At 37.6% G+C, this 15,622-nt stretch overlaps 1 protein-coding gene, 1 long non-coding RNA gene and 1 pseudogene across 2 annotated transcripts; 2 read left to right on the top strand and 1 right to left on the bottom strand.

Annotated features, from left to right (window-relative positions):
- Nucleotides 1-9,211: 9,211 nt before the first annotated feature.
- Nucleotides 9,212-10,268, bottom strand: LOC125587746. The gene is made up of 2 exons (XR_007324087.1): nt 9,726-10,268; nt 9,212-9,647 (listed from the first exon to the last, which is right to left on the bottom strand). It is a non-coding gene; the product is annotated as an uncharacterized LOC125587746 (long non-coding RNA).
- Nucleotides 10,269-10,628: 360 nt separating this feature from the next.
- On the top strand, nt 10,629-11,653 carry LOC106413714 (annotated as a pseudogene).
- A 530-nt stretch (nt 11,654-12,183) lies between these two features.
- On the top strand, nt 12,184-13,833 carry LOC106415195. Its single transcript, XM_013855833.3, has 5 exons — nt 12,184-12,516; nt 12,740-13,103; nt 13,199-13,269; nt 13,366-13,464; nt 13,575-13,833. The coding sequence occupies exons 1-5, from the start codon at nt 12,235-12,237 to the stop codon at nt 13,671-13,673; spliced, it is 915 nt and encodes a 304-aa protein (XP_013711287.2). The 5' UTR covers nt 12,184-12,234; the 3' UTR covers nt 13,674-13,833.
- Nucleotides 13,834-15,622: the final 1,789 nt, after the last annotated feature.

Genomic DNA, 15,622 nt, shown 5'->3' with positions numbered 1-15,622 from the left:
TCTCATAATTTGTAAATGAAGACATATTTCACTGAACAAAACACACATATGTCAAACCTGAAAAACATATGAATCTAATAACTTGATGAGTATAAAACAACTTAATTTATCGAATATTCAGAAGTTAAAAAAATATATGATTTTGAAGAACAAACACCCGCGCGGGTGCGCGGATCAAAAGCTACTTAAATGAATCAGTTTTAGAATTATGAATTATGTTTATAGTACTAATAATTAGGAATGTCAAACAGGTTGATCTGTCCCGTCCCGTCCTGTACCGCAGCGGGCTCGTCTTCGAGCGGGTCACGGCGGGTCACGGCGGGTCAGGCCCGCGCGGGCTGCGGTCCTCAAAATGGCTGACCAAACCCATACCGCAAAACATGTAGGCCTTTGCAGATCAGCCCGCGGGACATAGAATTACAAACAGACATATGGCTCCTGAACGCTTCAAGACATGATTCAGGACGCTTTATATCAGTTTCATGACGCATCAGTAAGTGAGTTTAGTCGAGGATTGAACTGGATAAGGCAATACCCTTGTTAGTTGAAGATTTTAGTTTTTTTTTTTTTTTTTTTTGGTTAAAATGTTAAGATTTATAACCAATTTTCAATTTTACAGAGTTGTGGAAGACCACTTATTACAGAAAAGGAAGGAAACATCAACATTAGACAGGAGAGAGTGAGAAAGAAAAGAAGATTTGCAGCAGGGAAGGGGCTGGTGGAGGACGTGAAGAGGGTGGAATGATGGAGAGAAGACGGTCGCGAATCATCCTGTCAACCCAGGAAACAGAAGCCTGAGTTGGTGATGAGGTGTCTCAGAAGATTCTGAAATTTCTTTCCCGCCAAAGGACATAGGAGATGACTTGCAACAGAAGCTTGAAAACCGATTGTGCAGCAGTAGAGGATGCCAGCGGGGCTTGGTCCAGCAAAGTGATGCACGAGAGGATAGATACCGGAGGGGCCGTTATATATGAGGCACATAATCGAGTCCAGACTGCAGTAGCATAGGGACATTGAAAGAACAGGTGATCATGGGACTCAATCCCTGTAGAACACAGGACGCAACTCAGCAGAACCGTTAATCTCCAAGTTGAAAGACGATCTCTGGTGGGAAGCCTTCCAAGAATGGCTAGCCAGGCAATGAAGGAGCATCTTGGGATTTCCTCCCTGAACCAAATAAGTTTGTGCCATGAAACTGGATGGGCAGCAACCCTAATTCTGTTCCAAGTAGCTTTTGAAGAAAACTTGGGAACATAATGATCCGCATCGTTCCTCCATGCGTATTTATCAGGCCCTCGTGATGGTGAAGGAGGGGGTATAGTTGATAAAACAATTTGTAGAGTTTCTGCTTCATTTGATCTCGCAGCCGGTAGAGACCACTCCCCATTGACGACCACATCAGCAACTGATGCAGAACGTCGGACGCGGAGATCTCTTCGTCCCGTTTCTCCTAAAGCCAAGATCAAAGGCCCTAGATCAGACCACCAATCAAACCAGAAGGTTGCAGCCCTCCCATCACCAATCGCACAACGCAAGAACTCCCTTACTCTGTCTCTTATCAAGATCATTCCTCTTACTGTTGGCGAGAAACGCTGCGAATTCTGCACCTCCCAGTAGTTTTTCCTTTTAAACACATTCTGCTTCAGCCATTCAACCCATAGAGATGAACCTGTTGCGAAATAATTCCATACCCTTTTGAGTTGGAAAACCTCTTGGAACTCTTCAAGCTTCCTTATCCCAAGACAGCCTTCACATTTTGGTTTACAAACGCTATCCCAGCTTACTCTAGCTCCTTGAGCTGATGTAGTCATGTTGCCCCATAGGAAAGCAGAGCATAGGGAGTCGACTTTAGCATAGAAGTGCTTGGGCAGATCAAAGACGGAGCTCCAGAAGTTCACCATACTATAGATGACCGACACCACCATTCTGACTTTCCCTGCAAATGATAAGCACTTCACCGTCCAAGAGTTTAGTTTTGAGGTTATTCTTTCCAAGAAAGGTTGGAGAGTAGCGAAGCTGATTCTACTTGGATCAAGCGGCAAACCAAGGTAGCGTGTGGGGAACGAGCCTTTCTTAAAACCAGCCAAGTCACTGAGTATCGCAGCTTCCATATGAGAATATCCTCCAAAGAAGATCTCCGTTTTTGTCGAATTTAATTCCAGCCCCGACCATGATTTGAACAACGCCATCACTCCTTTGATACCAAAGATAGAATGGACAGACCCATCGGAGAATGCAAGAAGGTCATCCGCAAACATCAAGTGAGTTACTTTTGGGTTAGAGCATAGTGGATGAAGACTCACTGATCCTTCTTCAACAGCTTTCCCCAGCATCTTGGACAACACTTCCATGATCATGATAAATAGGTAAGGAGAGATCGAATCGCCTTGCCTCAGACCTTTCTTCCCAGGGAAAAATCCAGCAAGTTCACCATTTATCGCTATAGAAAACCTTGGGGAGGTAATACATTCCTTGATCCAAGTGACAAATAAGGGAGGGAACCCCTGTGCCTCCAAAATCTTCACAACAAAGTCCCAACAGACCGTATCAGAAGCTTTCCTAATGTCGATTTTCAGCATACAACTCTTGGGGCATTGATCAGAATTGTAGCTTCTTATCAGCTCAGTAGCTAAGACCACATTGTCCCCTAAGCTTCGACCTTTAAGGAAAGCAGTTTGGTTAGGACTTACACAGAGCTGCAAGATCGGTTTCAGCCTATTAGCGATGATCTTCGTGATGAGCTTGTAGACAATGTTACAACAGCTTATCGGTCTGTAGTCCCCTAACTTGCAGGCTTCTGGAGACTTTGGGATAAGACAAATAGCAGTGGTGTTCAGATCTCTCAACAAGCGTCCATTTCTGAAAAACTCAGCAACCGCTGCAACAACGTCTCTACCAACAGTATCCCAAGAAGCACGAAGAAACTCAACACAATAACCATCCAGACCCGGACTTTTGTTGAGTGGCATAGAGGAGAGTGGTTTTTATCTCTGCCTCCTTTACCTCTCTTGTTAGATATGCCTGGTGAAGGTCTGAACATCTGAAATCCAGCAAGCTGTGCAGGTCATTCACATTCGCAGGAGAAGTAGACATATCTGTATGCCCCAAAATTCTCTGAAAGTAGTCTGCTGAGTGAGCTTTGATACCCAATGCTGTCCCAATAAACTGATCTTCTTCATCTTTTAGGAAGTGTATGTGATTGTTGGTTACCCTTTGATCGATGGTCTTGTGGTAGAAATTAGTGTTCCTGTCTCCAACATCTGCCCATCTAACCCTTGACCTTTGTCTATAGAATTTAAGTTCTGCTGTCCTCAATTTGTTGAGCTTTTCACGCTCCTGGTGTTCCTCTATAGCCGTAGGGCGATCAGGGCTGGTAAGCAGTGCCCTCTGGAGGATGTCCACTTTCGCACTCTGCTCCCTAACTCTCCTCGTAATACCACTGAAGTGCGTCCTATTGAGACGTCGCAACTCCTTCTTAAGACATTTCATTGAACGCACCAGCTTGAATTGATTAGAGCCTTCGATCATATCAGGCTGCCACGCAGTTCTCACAGTCTTGCAGTAGTCTGGAAGATCAATTACATGGTGGTAAAATTTGAAGGGCTTACGTATCTGACTTCTGTGTGAAGGGGTTCTGAACAAGCATGGCGCATGGTCCGATTGATCATGTTCCAAGTATTCCGCGTAAGAGTCCAGAAAAGAGTTCCCCCAAGCTTGATTAATAAGTGAGTGGTCAATTTTTTGGAAATGGGGTTATCCTCCTGATTGTTCCACCAGGTGACGGGTGAGCCTTTTGATTGAGCCTCAAAAACTTCAGCCTCCTGCATTGCTGCGATCATATCATTCACTCCAGACTCGTCAATAATGATATGCGGGAACCCAGAGTGATTGCTAGTCCTCATTATTTGATTAAAGTCACCTACAATGGCCCAAGGCGAGTGTGCAACCGCAGTGGAGTCATGTAGGAGGACCAGCTCATCCCATAGCATTCTTCTCTCTTCAACTTCATTGCAGTCATAGATAAACGAGACTGTGAAAGCCACATTGTCTGCCATAATAAAAATTCCACAAGTAACAGCCTGAGCTGAAACCTTATAGATAAATACAGACACAGAGGGATTCCAAACAACAACAATCCTCCCAGCCGCGTGCTCGCTATAGTTCCCAAAATATTTCCATCCAACCGGGATTGCCCTCTCAATCCTTTGTATATTATTTTCTTGAATATGGGTCTCCAAAAATGCTCCAAAAAGTGGCCTATGGATATTAATCCAATTTTTTGTCATATCGTGGCGTCTATCACTATTCAGTCCTCTTACATTCCACGCAAAAAACATCGACATATGGAATTATTGGTGAGATTTTCACCTGCGGCCACTCTTCATGCCGTGAACCAGAAAGAAAGGTGCTTCAGTTTCCTCTGCTGGAGAGTCGTGGTGACCAGAAGCCGAGGAATTGAGTTGTGCATCGCCTGAGGATCTGTTCGCGGGAGGATGAGGCTCGCCTTCAATCGCACCCCTTCCAACTAACTCTTCTGACCCTAAGTTGCTAGCTTCGAGTAGCTCCTTACTTGCAATCTCAGCCGATTCCTCAAGATTGGCACTCAGACTGATCTCTCCTTCCTCCAAGGCCGTGTCGACACCCCCGTGTTCCTTTGGAGTCTGTAAGGTTTTCATCTTGTCCCTTGCCCGACTAGGCCTAGAGTGCTGTCTCATCCTCTCCTTTTCCGCAGAGACACTTCTCTCACGTCTTCGGGAATCTGAAACTTCCATTTTCCTTATCCTACACCTCTCAGTAGAGTGTCCATACTTCCCACATGCTGAGCACTTCACTGGAAGCCATGGATAACTCACCGAGATTTCACACTCACGACCATTGGAGAATCCTGAGATGATCCTAGTGGGCAGCTTTTTAGTGAGGTCCACCTTAACATACAACTTAGCAACCTCAAAATTCTCTTTCCTTTCTGTCTCAGGGGCTAGAGAGTCCGGTTTACCAATCGCTGTGGCCAGACGACTGAGGCTTTGATTATTGAAAAGGAGGTACGGCACATTCCTCAACTCTACAGGAACTACCGCTGATGTTAATGGAGCCTCTTCTGGAGTGAAATCAGGCGACCAAGGTGCTACAAACATCGGAAAGCCTGCTATATTCCAACACGTTCGATACAGAAGCCACTCTTTACCCTTTGGATTTGTTACCCGTAGCAAGTAGCATCCTTTTCCTAGGTTATGGACGAATATTCTGGGACCAGATTTTGCCCAGATAGCGTTTATCACTCCAATGATGCGACCCATTGCAGGGAACTCTCCATGGAATCTAGCGAAGATGAAGTCCTTAAACTCCTTCTTAGCTGCTTCGATATTCTCATCTGGAATGAGGACGAAAGGAACTCCGGTCACATGTTCTGTTGGAGTACCAAGCTCTTCAAGCTGAGCTGGGGCCTTGAGAAGATTTGCGTAACTCTGGACTGGACGACCCGCAGACCCCTCATTGCGCTTATCCCCACCGACAATGTGAATATCATTTTCTTCCCCTGAAGCGGTCACAAGGTCCCGGGGTGATGCAGAGTTATCATCCCCCTTTGAGGTCAGGGTATTTTCTTCCATCTCCACTGGAAGAGCTGAGTCTACAGCACCCGAGGGCACTGCATAATAGCAGGAATCGGAGCCTGGAGAACCTGGTGACGCGACGGTAGCAGAAATCGGAACCTCCTCTGTCACAAGGGTGATAATTACAGCATCGGCGGATGACTCACCGGCGAGAGGGAGGGATTTCTTCTGCGACCTAGCAGCGACCGAAGCTTTGGACATTTTCGCAACATCCGAGAGACGAGCCATCTTCGTTGAGCCTCGAATCGGCGGACGGAGCTTCTTCTTTTTCTGATTCATGGTAGGAGATGTGAGCGAGAGGAAGGGGATAGGTCAAGAGTTCTCGCCGGAGAAGCGTGGTGCCCTCCGACGGTGGATCTGGGTTCTGGGAAACCCTAGTCCTTGGGAGAAAAAAGGTTCTAGAAAAAAGGTTCTAGCCCCTTTTTGACAACAATATTCAAAACACTAGTTTATTTGCTTTTGTTAGACTCCAAACATTTTTAAAATAAACAATACTTTAGTTGTTGAATCCAAATAATATAACTCATAAGTTCATAACAAATGCTTTAGTTTTCTGAATCCAAAATTAAATAAAACTAACACCAAATCAAAGATGCGAATCCCAAAAATATATAGAAAAAAAACACCAATCACACTTCTTGTTCTTCATCTTTATCACCAACAAGCGACAAAAAGATGGAAATTTTTCTTCTTCACCATCAACTTCATCTTCTGCAAATAAGAATAATAGAAGCCAGTTAAAGATATATTGAAACCTAAAACTCCAAAATGTATGATAATGTGAACAAATACATATATGCAAACTATGAAGAACTCATGGCGGGAACTAGATCTTCTTCTTCGGTGGAAAGTGAGTTTTCAAACTTCTTATGATGACTCGAAGAAGCTCCATCGGTGCATATTGAAGGCGCTTGGGAGACTGGAAGCATCATCGACCCTATAACCACCATCACCGGAGCTACATAACGTCGAATCACCTTCTCTCTCTCTCTCTCTCTCTCTCTCTCTCAATGTTTTAGGCGAAAGCAGAAATAAGGACTTAGGGCTGCGGGTCTTCAAAATCCCGCAGGTTAAGCCCATCCCGCTTTCGACCCGTCCTGCTTTCGACCCGTCCCGCTTTGAACCCGTCCCGCTTTGTACCCGTCCCGCGAGGCCCGCAATTTTGCGAGCTTACCAAATAGAAGCCCAATCCCGCTCCGCAGCAATCCTTTACGGGCCAGGCCCGCGGTCCAGGTCCTTGATTGCCATCCCTACTAATAATGTCCTTTCTCTTTTATTTGTTATTAAATATAACTCACTAGATTTAAAAGTGATAAAATTTATAACTATCAGATAACATTTTACAATTAAGAAAATATTAATTAACATTATAACATTTTACATTTTATTTATAAGAAATTATTACATATAAAGAAAATGATAAAGAATATTTAATTTAAGAAAATTTGAAAATTGGTTGACATATAGGCCAGCCAACATTTACGCTACGGATACGATGATCACATTCACAAGAGAAGAAATGACGATCTTGAAATAACTCTTTTAAGGATTTTTAAATTAGTAGTTCACAATTTTTTGACTGCCAAGCCCTTTCTCAAAAAAAAAAACAAATTTTTTGACTGCCATTGTTCTTTTTTCTTCATCTTCCTAATCATGTTACATTATATCTTTTTAACCATGTTAAAAAGATAACTTTTTAAAAAAAAACTTTTTGTATCTGTTTATACTCTCCTCCTTGAATCCTTTGAGATGGGCCAACCATCTCAAACTTTGAAAGCTTCGAATCTTTTTTAAGGGTTTTTAATAATTAAATCTTTACCTCCAACTAAATATGAATCGTAAAAGATTCCTCAACTAAAAATCCTGTGAAATAAACTCTCAACTTTAATTCCGTTAACATATGTTATCCTCCGTCTAAGAAACCATGACGGAGGGTAACATACGTTAAAGGTTTATAAGTTTAAGGTTTATAATGTTGAAAACTTAGTTGAGGTTTTTTTTTTACGATTTAAGGTTTTATCATTAAATGTCATTAAACATTTTAAATTATTTATTATCATTTATATATTTTTTTAGATTGAGTTATAAGTCTTTAAAACTAATTTATGAATTTTAATACATTAATTTGTTATAAAATTAATTTATACATCCTAAATTAATAATTTTTAACACTACTTACAACATAATATAACTTCAAAATATTAAATTAATTTATACTTGGCAATAGTGATATAAGAAAATTTGTGTGTTTATATCGTCATTGTCTAATATCAAATAATTTAAAGTTTCTAAATTATATTAAGTTTTAAGTAGTGTCGAAGATAATTCATCCACAATGTCAATCTTTCTATTTAGAGTAGGACACACTTTTTCCTATTCTCATGATTTCCGTCATCCGGCTCATATTTTCTCCATATCCCCCAAAAATAATGCATGATTATTTTTATTCTCATTGATTTCTAAACAAATACGTTATATTTTTGTTTTTTTATCAATAAAATAATATATTTGATATATTATTTTTGATTTATTGTATTACTTTATGTTTTAGTAGTATCACGAATAATTTTTAGATTATTTTATCCTAACAAATAGCAAAAATTGTAATAAAATCATTGTGAAACTGTATTAATCATATGTAAAAGTATTAAAATATGTATAAAACTTTATAAATCGGTTATAAAATAATGTATTAAAATTTATAAATTAGTTTTAAAGGCTTATATCAATCTAAAACAATATATAAATGATAATAAAGATTTTATAATATTTAATGTTTTTTAGTGATAAAACCCCTGAGCTATTTTTGAATCGTAAAAAAAAACTTCAACTTATAAACCGTTAACGTATGTCATCCTCCGTCACGGTTTTTTAGACGGAAAGTAGCATATGTTATTGGAACTAAAGTTGGAGGTTTATTTCACAAAGTTTTTAGTTGAAAGTTATTTTTACGATTCATCTTTAGCTAAGAGGTTTAATTACTAAAAACCCTTTTTAAGGCTTTATGTTATTGAATAACAAAGTTCATACATAGCCAAAGACCAACAAAAACAAAAGCAGAAAAATAAAAGGTGCAGAAGATCAAATCTAAGGCGGCGACATTGTTACCAAAAACATTTCCATCGACTTCAGTAGCCACTGAATTTGGTAGAAGAGGAATAGAAACCCAATTATTGAGAAGAAGACGGTTTCTTCACCCGTTTCCTTTTTTATTTAGTTTAGACAGAAAGTAAGATATTTGCGTCTGAACTGTCTTTACACCACTAGTTTAACCTTACCTTTTTTGGATCACAGAACATCATCCTCGATAGAATGTTCTTAGCATTTGAGTCTTCAAAATATATCGGTGGAATTTTATGTTTACCACTTTTATGATATTTTTATTCATTTTTACCATTACTAAAAGGATATTTTCAAAAATACTTTTTTCATTAAGTGGCAAAAGACTTTTATACACTTGTTCTCTAGACTATGTTTTCGAATTATACTGTTTCAAATTCGAACTTTTTTATAAATTTTTTTTTTGATTTTTTTCAAATTTTTTTTCTTCAAAATTTCTTTTTGAAAATCGAAAATTATGTTTGAAACTATTTTTTAAATTTTTTTAATAAATTTTTAAGTATTTATTTATATATTTATAAGAATCCTAAATTTCACATTCTACAAACCATATCACATCTCTCAACTCTGAACTCTAAACTCTAAATCTAGGTTAGTTAACCTTAGGTTTATAAATGTTTTTTACCCTTTATTAAAAATGAAGATAAAAGTGGTTAGTGTAAACATGAAAAGTGGTATTTGTTACAATTTCTCAAATATATATGTGTACATATATATAAATATAAATATTTAATTATGGATATTTTAAAGAGTCAATTGGTTGAAAACCCAAAAAAGTTAGTAATTAGATAAATGTAATAACAGTAAAAGTTTGCAGTCTACAGTATTAAATGAAGGTGTAAAATTACGTTAATCTCCTCCCAGATCTCCAAAATGCAGTCTCCAGCAACCGCCACTCTCCCTCCGACGATGCTTCTGAAAAAGGAGAAAGGTTTAAGTTTTAAGTAGGCACGTGAGAGAAAGAGAAAGGAGAATCTGGTTTGGGATTGCAACGTATAGGCTCAGAATCTGTGCGGAGGTGGTGGTCAGAGGGACGAGTCGGCCAGGATCGGAGGATCAGATTCGCGGCGCAGACTCGGTGGAAGATTCTGAAGACGTGGTTAGAAGATAATAATGTGTTGTGAATCTTAACCGACGATTTACATTTGTAGAACAGTGGAGTAACTTAGGGTTTGTGTGTATTGAGATTTGCAGAGAAATTGAATTTGTGAAGAGAGAGAAGATACATAATATGGAGTCTATGATAGGTAGAAGTAATAAGGGCAGCAGAGACATTAAAGAAAATGTACAGTGTATAATAGTGATTTTTGGTATATCGCTAATTATGCATAAACGTGTAGGTAGGGAATGCAAATTCTCTATTTTAAAGTTACGTAAAATCAAATCCAAAATATCTTAAATAAAATATTCTAAATTCAATTTCATGTAATTTTAACCCAATTCAAAATATTTTAATTAAAATATATTAAAATTGAATTTATCATTTTCTAATTATTATTGACTAAAGACAAATTTACAAAATTTTATATAAATCTACAAATTTACAAAATTTTATATAAATCTACAAATTTACAAAATTTTATATAAATCTACAAATTTACAAAATTTTATATAAATCTACAAATTTACATTTTTATCATTTTATTATTGGATTTACCCTTTTCTAATTATTATCGACTAAAGACAAATTTACAAAATTTTATATAAATCTACAAATAATTAAATAATATATACTAACTAAAATGATATATATATTTTCTGGCGATATAAATTTTTAATTTTTATCTCTGTATAAATAAATAAATATATTTTGATAAAATACAATTTTATTAATAAAAGAAAAGGAGTAAAAATATACATGACATGGTTTAGTCATTTTTAAAAGTTAGAATCCTTCTAAAAAAATAAAAATTGTGGGGATTTGCATTTTGCTCCTGCATTTTGTAGATAATATGCAGAGGCTGGTAATCTAAGCTATTCTTTTGCTTCAGATTTGATACTTTCTAACGCGAGGAAGAAAAACAAAGCCATGGGTTTTGTCTTAATTTCTTCTTGTCCCCCGTCCTCGCTCGTGCTCGCTTCTCAGCTTCATCAGGTCCGTCTTCGCTCTTCTTCTTCCGAAGCTTAGAATCCGATTTGTCTTTCCAATCTCTAAACAACGCCCTCTTGTTGTTGGTCACAATTGTTTTTTTTTTTCGTATTGATTTAGTTCTCTGCTCGAATCAAAAGCACTGAAATTTGGTTCGTCCTCAATTGGCTCCGGTTCGTAGAAGTAGAACCTTTACTGCAAAACCATGCTGTTTCAATCTCCCTCAAGAACCAATTCTCTCGGAGGCTCTCAAGGTACTCTTATCCCACTTAAAGCTAGTGACTTTCATTCGATTTGAGCTGCAGATTAGTACACCAACTACGTGATTGGTTATTCCAAATAGCAATAAGGAAATTGTATACCAATTCTTGATTGTGTGTGTTCTAGATGAATATTGGAGGCTTACCTTTCATGGCCTAATCCTTGGCATGATAATGATGCATCTAGCAATGTGGTTTGTTTATTGATGTCTTTAGGAGCCAATTGCATTTATGGGTGGGATGTTTGCTGGACTACTAAGACTTGATCTGAACGAAGAACCGCTTAAAGAATGGGTGACGCGAACAGTTGAAGCCTCAGGTATCACAGAAGAGGAAGTAGCTGATGCAGATGGAATGGCCTCCAACGAAGAAGAATCTCCTCAACAGATAGAGATTGAATGAGGTCTTGAACCTTTACTCATTACCGTTATCTCACTTCATACAGCAGTTGTGATTGTGGTTACTGTCTGTACCATCTCCAAGGAGAAATGTAGCAGCTTGCTTTTTGTATGTATGTAACCGTAAAAACTAAAACGAGAGTTAAGCTTTCAAAATAAACTCTTTTGTTTACAGTTTACACGTCGTCACTCTATCACAGTACAGTTTCGTAGATGAAATTATCCCTGCTGTTTTTGTCCGAACTGATCAAGGCCAACCAAACTAAACCGAAACTTTCGGTTTTCGGTTCGGTTATGATCTTGAGTTTGGTTTAGTTCAGTAGGGTTTTGAAAATTGGTTTGGTTTTACGTCTGCTTCTGTTTTTTATTTAAAAAAAAATAAATATAATAATCGAAAAGTAGTTGAAATAACCGAACTAAATTAACTTAACTGACCAAAATAATCGAAATTACCCAGAATATCCCGATTTTTAAGAAAGTTATACCCAATTCTAACCGGAAACAAAAAAAAAAGTTATTTTTGAAAATAAAAGTGATTACCACAATTAACCGATAACCAAACCAAAATATAATTCAGTAAATTTTGGAATTATTTTTTAAAAATTTTGGTTAACGGAAAAACAAATCTTCGGTTTGGTTCGGTTCTGGAAAACCGAAATCGCAAGGCTATATGAAACAATTATTAACCACAGATACTTCGGTCAAGAACAACTAAGCGACGTCACTGTTAAAGCCACATCGTTTTAAGTCATCTGATGAATCTGCGCTCTTGCCAAGACAGAAGTGAGTTCTGTTCTGTCTCTTCCTTTTATCAATTCGCTGTGACTATGGCCTCGCGTTTATTATCGACGACACTCATCACACCGCCGGCAAATCTCAACAAATCGTCGTCGGGTCTAACGGCGAGAGTTAGGTTGAGAAAGGGAAGGCTTAGTATCAGGGCAGTAAGCGGCAGCTCTCAAGGAGGTTCCGTAGATGGAACCGTGTACAAAGGCGTTTATGGTCCCTGGACCGTTGAGCAGTCTGATGTCAAAGAGGTGCGTCTCTTCCATACGAGTTATACTTCAATTGGGTTCCTTAAAAGTTAATATATTGGATGGTTGGAACATGCAAGTTGAATCCTTTATCACAGTTTTTAACTTTTTAAGTCTAATTTGTTCATGCAACTCAGGAAAGATAGAGTTTTTATTAGCTTTATGTTGAAAAAATTTGCTTCTTGAACTTTGAAGTTAAGCCTATCTAGTACCTCTTCCTCTTCAGGTTATTTTGTACAGATCAGGACTGGTAACTGCTGCTGCTTCCTTTGTAGCCGCTTCTTCTGCCGCCTTTTTACCGGAGAACTCATGGTTGAGTGAAATAATCAAGCAAAACCAGGACTTGTTCTACCTTGTTGGTGCTGGTGGTTTGGGGCTATCTCTGTTTCTGATTCATATATATGTAACGGAGATCAAGAAGACGCTTCAGGCTTTATGGGCACTTGGTGTTGTTGGTTCTTTAGCCGCGTACGCTTCCCTTGCTAGACCAGCTAGTGATAGCTTGGTTCAGTATGTCGTTGATAATCCAACTGCTGTTTGGTTTGTTGGTCCTCTTTTCGCTTCCCTCACTGGGCTCGTTTTCAAAGAAGGTAGTTCGAGGATGTGGTTTACTAATGTATATCAAGCTTCATAGTTCATGCTAATGTTCTTGATTTTTTTTTTTTTTTTTTTTTTTTTTTTGCAGGGCTCTGTTACGGTAAGCTAGAAGCTGGCCTTCTCACGTTCATCATACCCTCAGTACTTCTCGGTCATTTGGTAAAGTATCTTCCTGTTTCAGCTACCTTAGTATCACATCCTTGAATCTTGGTTAGGTCATGTTCTGAGATTAAGTAATGAGTGATGGATTTGCAGAGTGGCCTGATGAATGATGAGGCGAAACTGGTGTTGCTAGGAACATGGATGGCACTCTTTGTAGTATTTGCTGGGAGAAAGTTCACTCAGCCTATAAAGGTACACTTGTTGTTCACTGAAGATTCGTATATGGTGGTCTTGCTATCTCAAATAGTATCATAATGCTATAACACTAAATCATATGTGGTTTGGTTTGTTGGTTGTTGAAGGATGATATCGGGGATAAATCTGTTTTCATGTTCATGTCTCTTCCGGAAGATGAGAAGAAGGCTGTAGTTGCAAAACTCGAGCAAGATAATTCTGGTTAAGACTCTGAATGATTTTACAAAATGTTTTAAGTATCTTCAAGAACATGTAAATATCATGTACCCGTAGGTGATGTATACTAGTGGGGAGAGACGCGAGCATAAACATTTTGTATATCTTTATCTTGCATTGATAAATGACAATAGAAATCACAAAACCTAATTTTCTCTCAACTCTCTCTGCGCGACTGTAGATCTTTAGTACTGCATTTCTTTTCTTGGTATGCTCAGAATCCTTATTGGGTGTGTTTCATTATGGAACTTTTGGAAGGGAGTTGTCTCTTCTGTGACCCTGGTGTGTTTCTTCCCAGTGTTTTTTTCTTGTTTGTGTATGGCGTGGTTCGTTTCTGTCATGGTTCTGGTTTTCTTGTGATTTTGTTTAGGTGGTTTTTTTGAAAGTGTCTTGCTCCCTTCAGTGTTTGGGTTTTAAGGGTTCCTGTCTCCAGCAGTTGGTGTAGGATGAATGCATTGAACTTGTAGCTTCATCAGGTCTCTGATTACCTTGGGACGAAGGTTAAGCAAGAGATGATATTATCCTTTCTCCAGTCAAGTTTAGGCTGGTGCTTTTAACTCCTTCGCTTGGGGCTGCCTCTCGCCTCCTTTATGTTGTAGCCTTTGTAGTAGCCGGTTACGTTTGAAGTGACTGATTTCATGGAGCTAGAGATCTCCACTAATCTGAGTTTTTTTCAAGCCGCTAATGTAGATAAAAGAAGAGCTAAGAAATTTGGAGGGTTCGAGCTCATGGTTTTAGCAGATCATCCTTTAATATTCAGATCCTTGATCAGCTGCACTATTATTCCTTTTATATTTTATGAGATATTGACTTACATGGTATCCATTTCAGATTTCATATCATGAGTTTCCATCGCAGATGGTGTAAAATTACAATCATTGATGTATGAGGAAGCAGAAGACATGTCTTCGTGCATTGTGTTTGCGTTTGTGTTTCTTTGATTTGGATAACCTCTTTTAATATTTTCTATCCATCCTCTCTTATGGCATACTTACTGGTATGATCTTATACTTTGTTTTGTAATATTTTGAAACATTTTGCCCATGTGGCTTATTAACGATACACAGGCACACAGCCATAAAAATGACAATAGAAATAATACTCACTATATGTTTGTTTCATTCTGCGTGTTTTGACTACATTCCAAGTCTGCGTGTCTCTAAGCACGCAATTGGTTATTCAGTCAACTAATTGCAAATATGCAATCTTAAGTCCATGCTCTTCATTAATTAACTCGTTACACAAAATAAATATTTATATAGTAAAATGCAACATTTGTAATTCGATCTGGTTTATCGGTTTGACTGAGTATCAATATGCTGAACAATTACGGTGTGGTCATGATAATAACAAAAGCATAATGTATATATACATAAGTATACTTTACAAAAATATACATATGTAGATATTTTTATTATTATTAATTACGGTGCAGTTTGTAAACATTTGGATAGGTTTTTGAAATTATTTTCCAACAGCTTCGACTTGAATTTGCTCACATGCGTCACAAAACATTTCTTCACAAGTCTGCGAAAACGTCTTATATCATCTTATATATTAAAATAGAAGTCATAACTTATTTCATGTGTGATTTTTTAATTTGGATCATCACTTAGAAATTTTATTAGCTGTATTTTATTAAGACTAATAATACATAGAATCTTTAAAATACTTTAATCATAATATCTTTTGATATCTTTTCATTTTAAATATAAATATATTTATTTTAAAATTCTAACAAATCTGTTTTAAAAGATTTTTTACAAGATCTTCATTTTCGAAATTAAATTTAAATATTTTCACAAATCAAAATTAGTTTGAAATATTATTATACTTTAATAAATTCAGTTATCGTTTATAAAATGAAAAATAAAAAATTCTATAATATTTTATCTTTTATATAATCATAATCAATCATATTAAAAGAAATTATTATACT

This window comes from Brassica napus, chromosome C5 (assembly GCF_020379485.1).
Source record: "Brassica napus cultivar Da-Ae chromosome C5, Da-Ae, whole genome shotgun sequence".
NCBI lineage: Eukaryota > Viridiplantae > Streptophyta > Magnoliopsida > Brassicales > Brassicaceae > Brassica > Brassica napus.
Note: the sequence above shows the minus strand (reverse complement) of the source record. Positions and strands in the feature narration are given on the sequence as shown.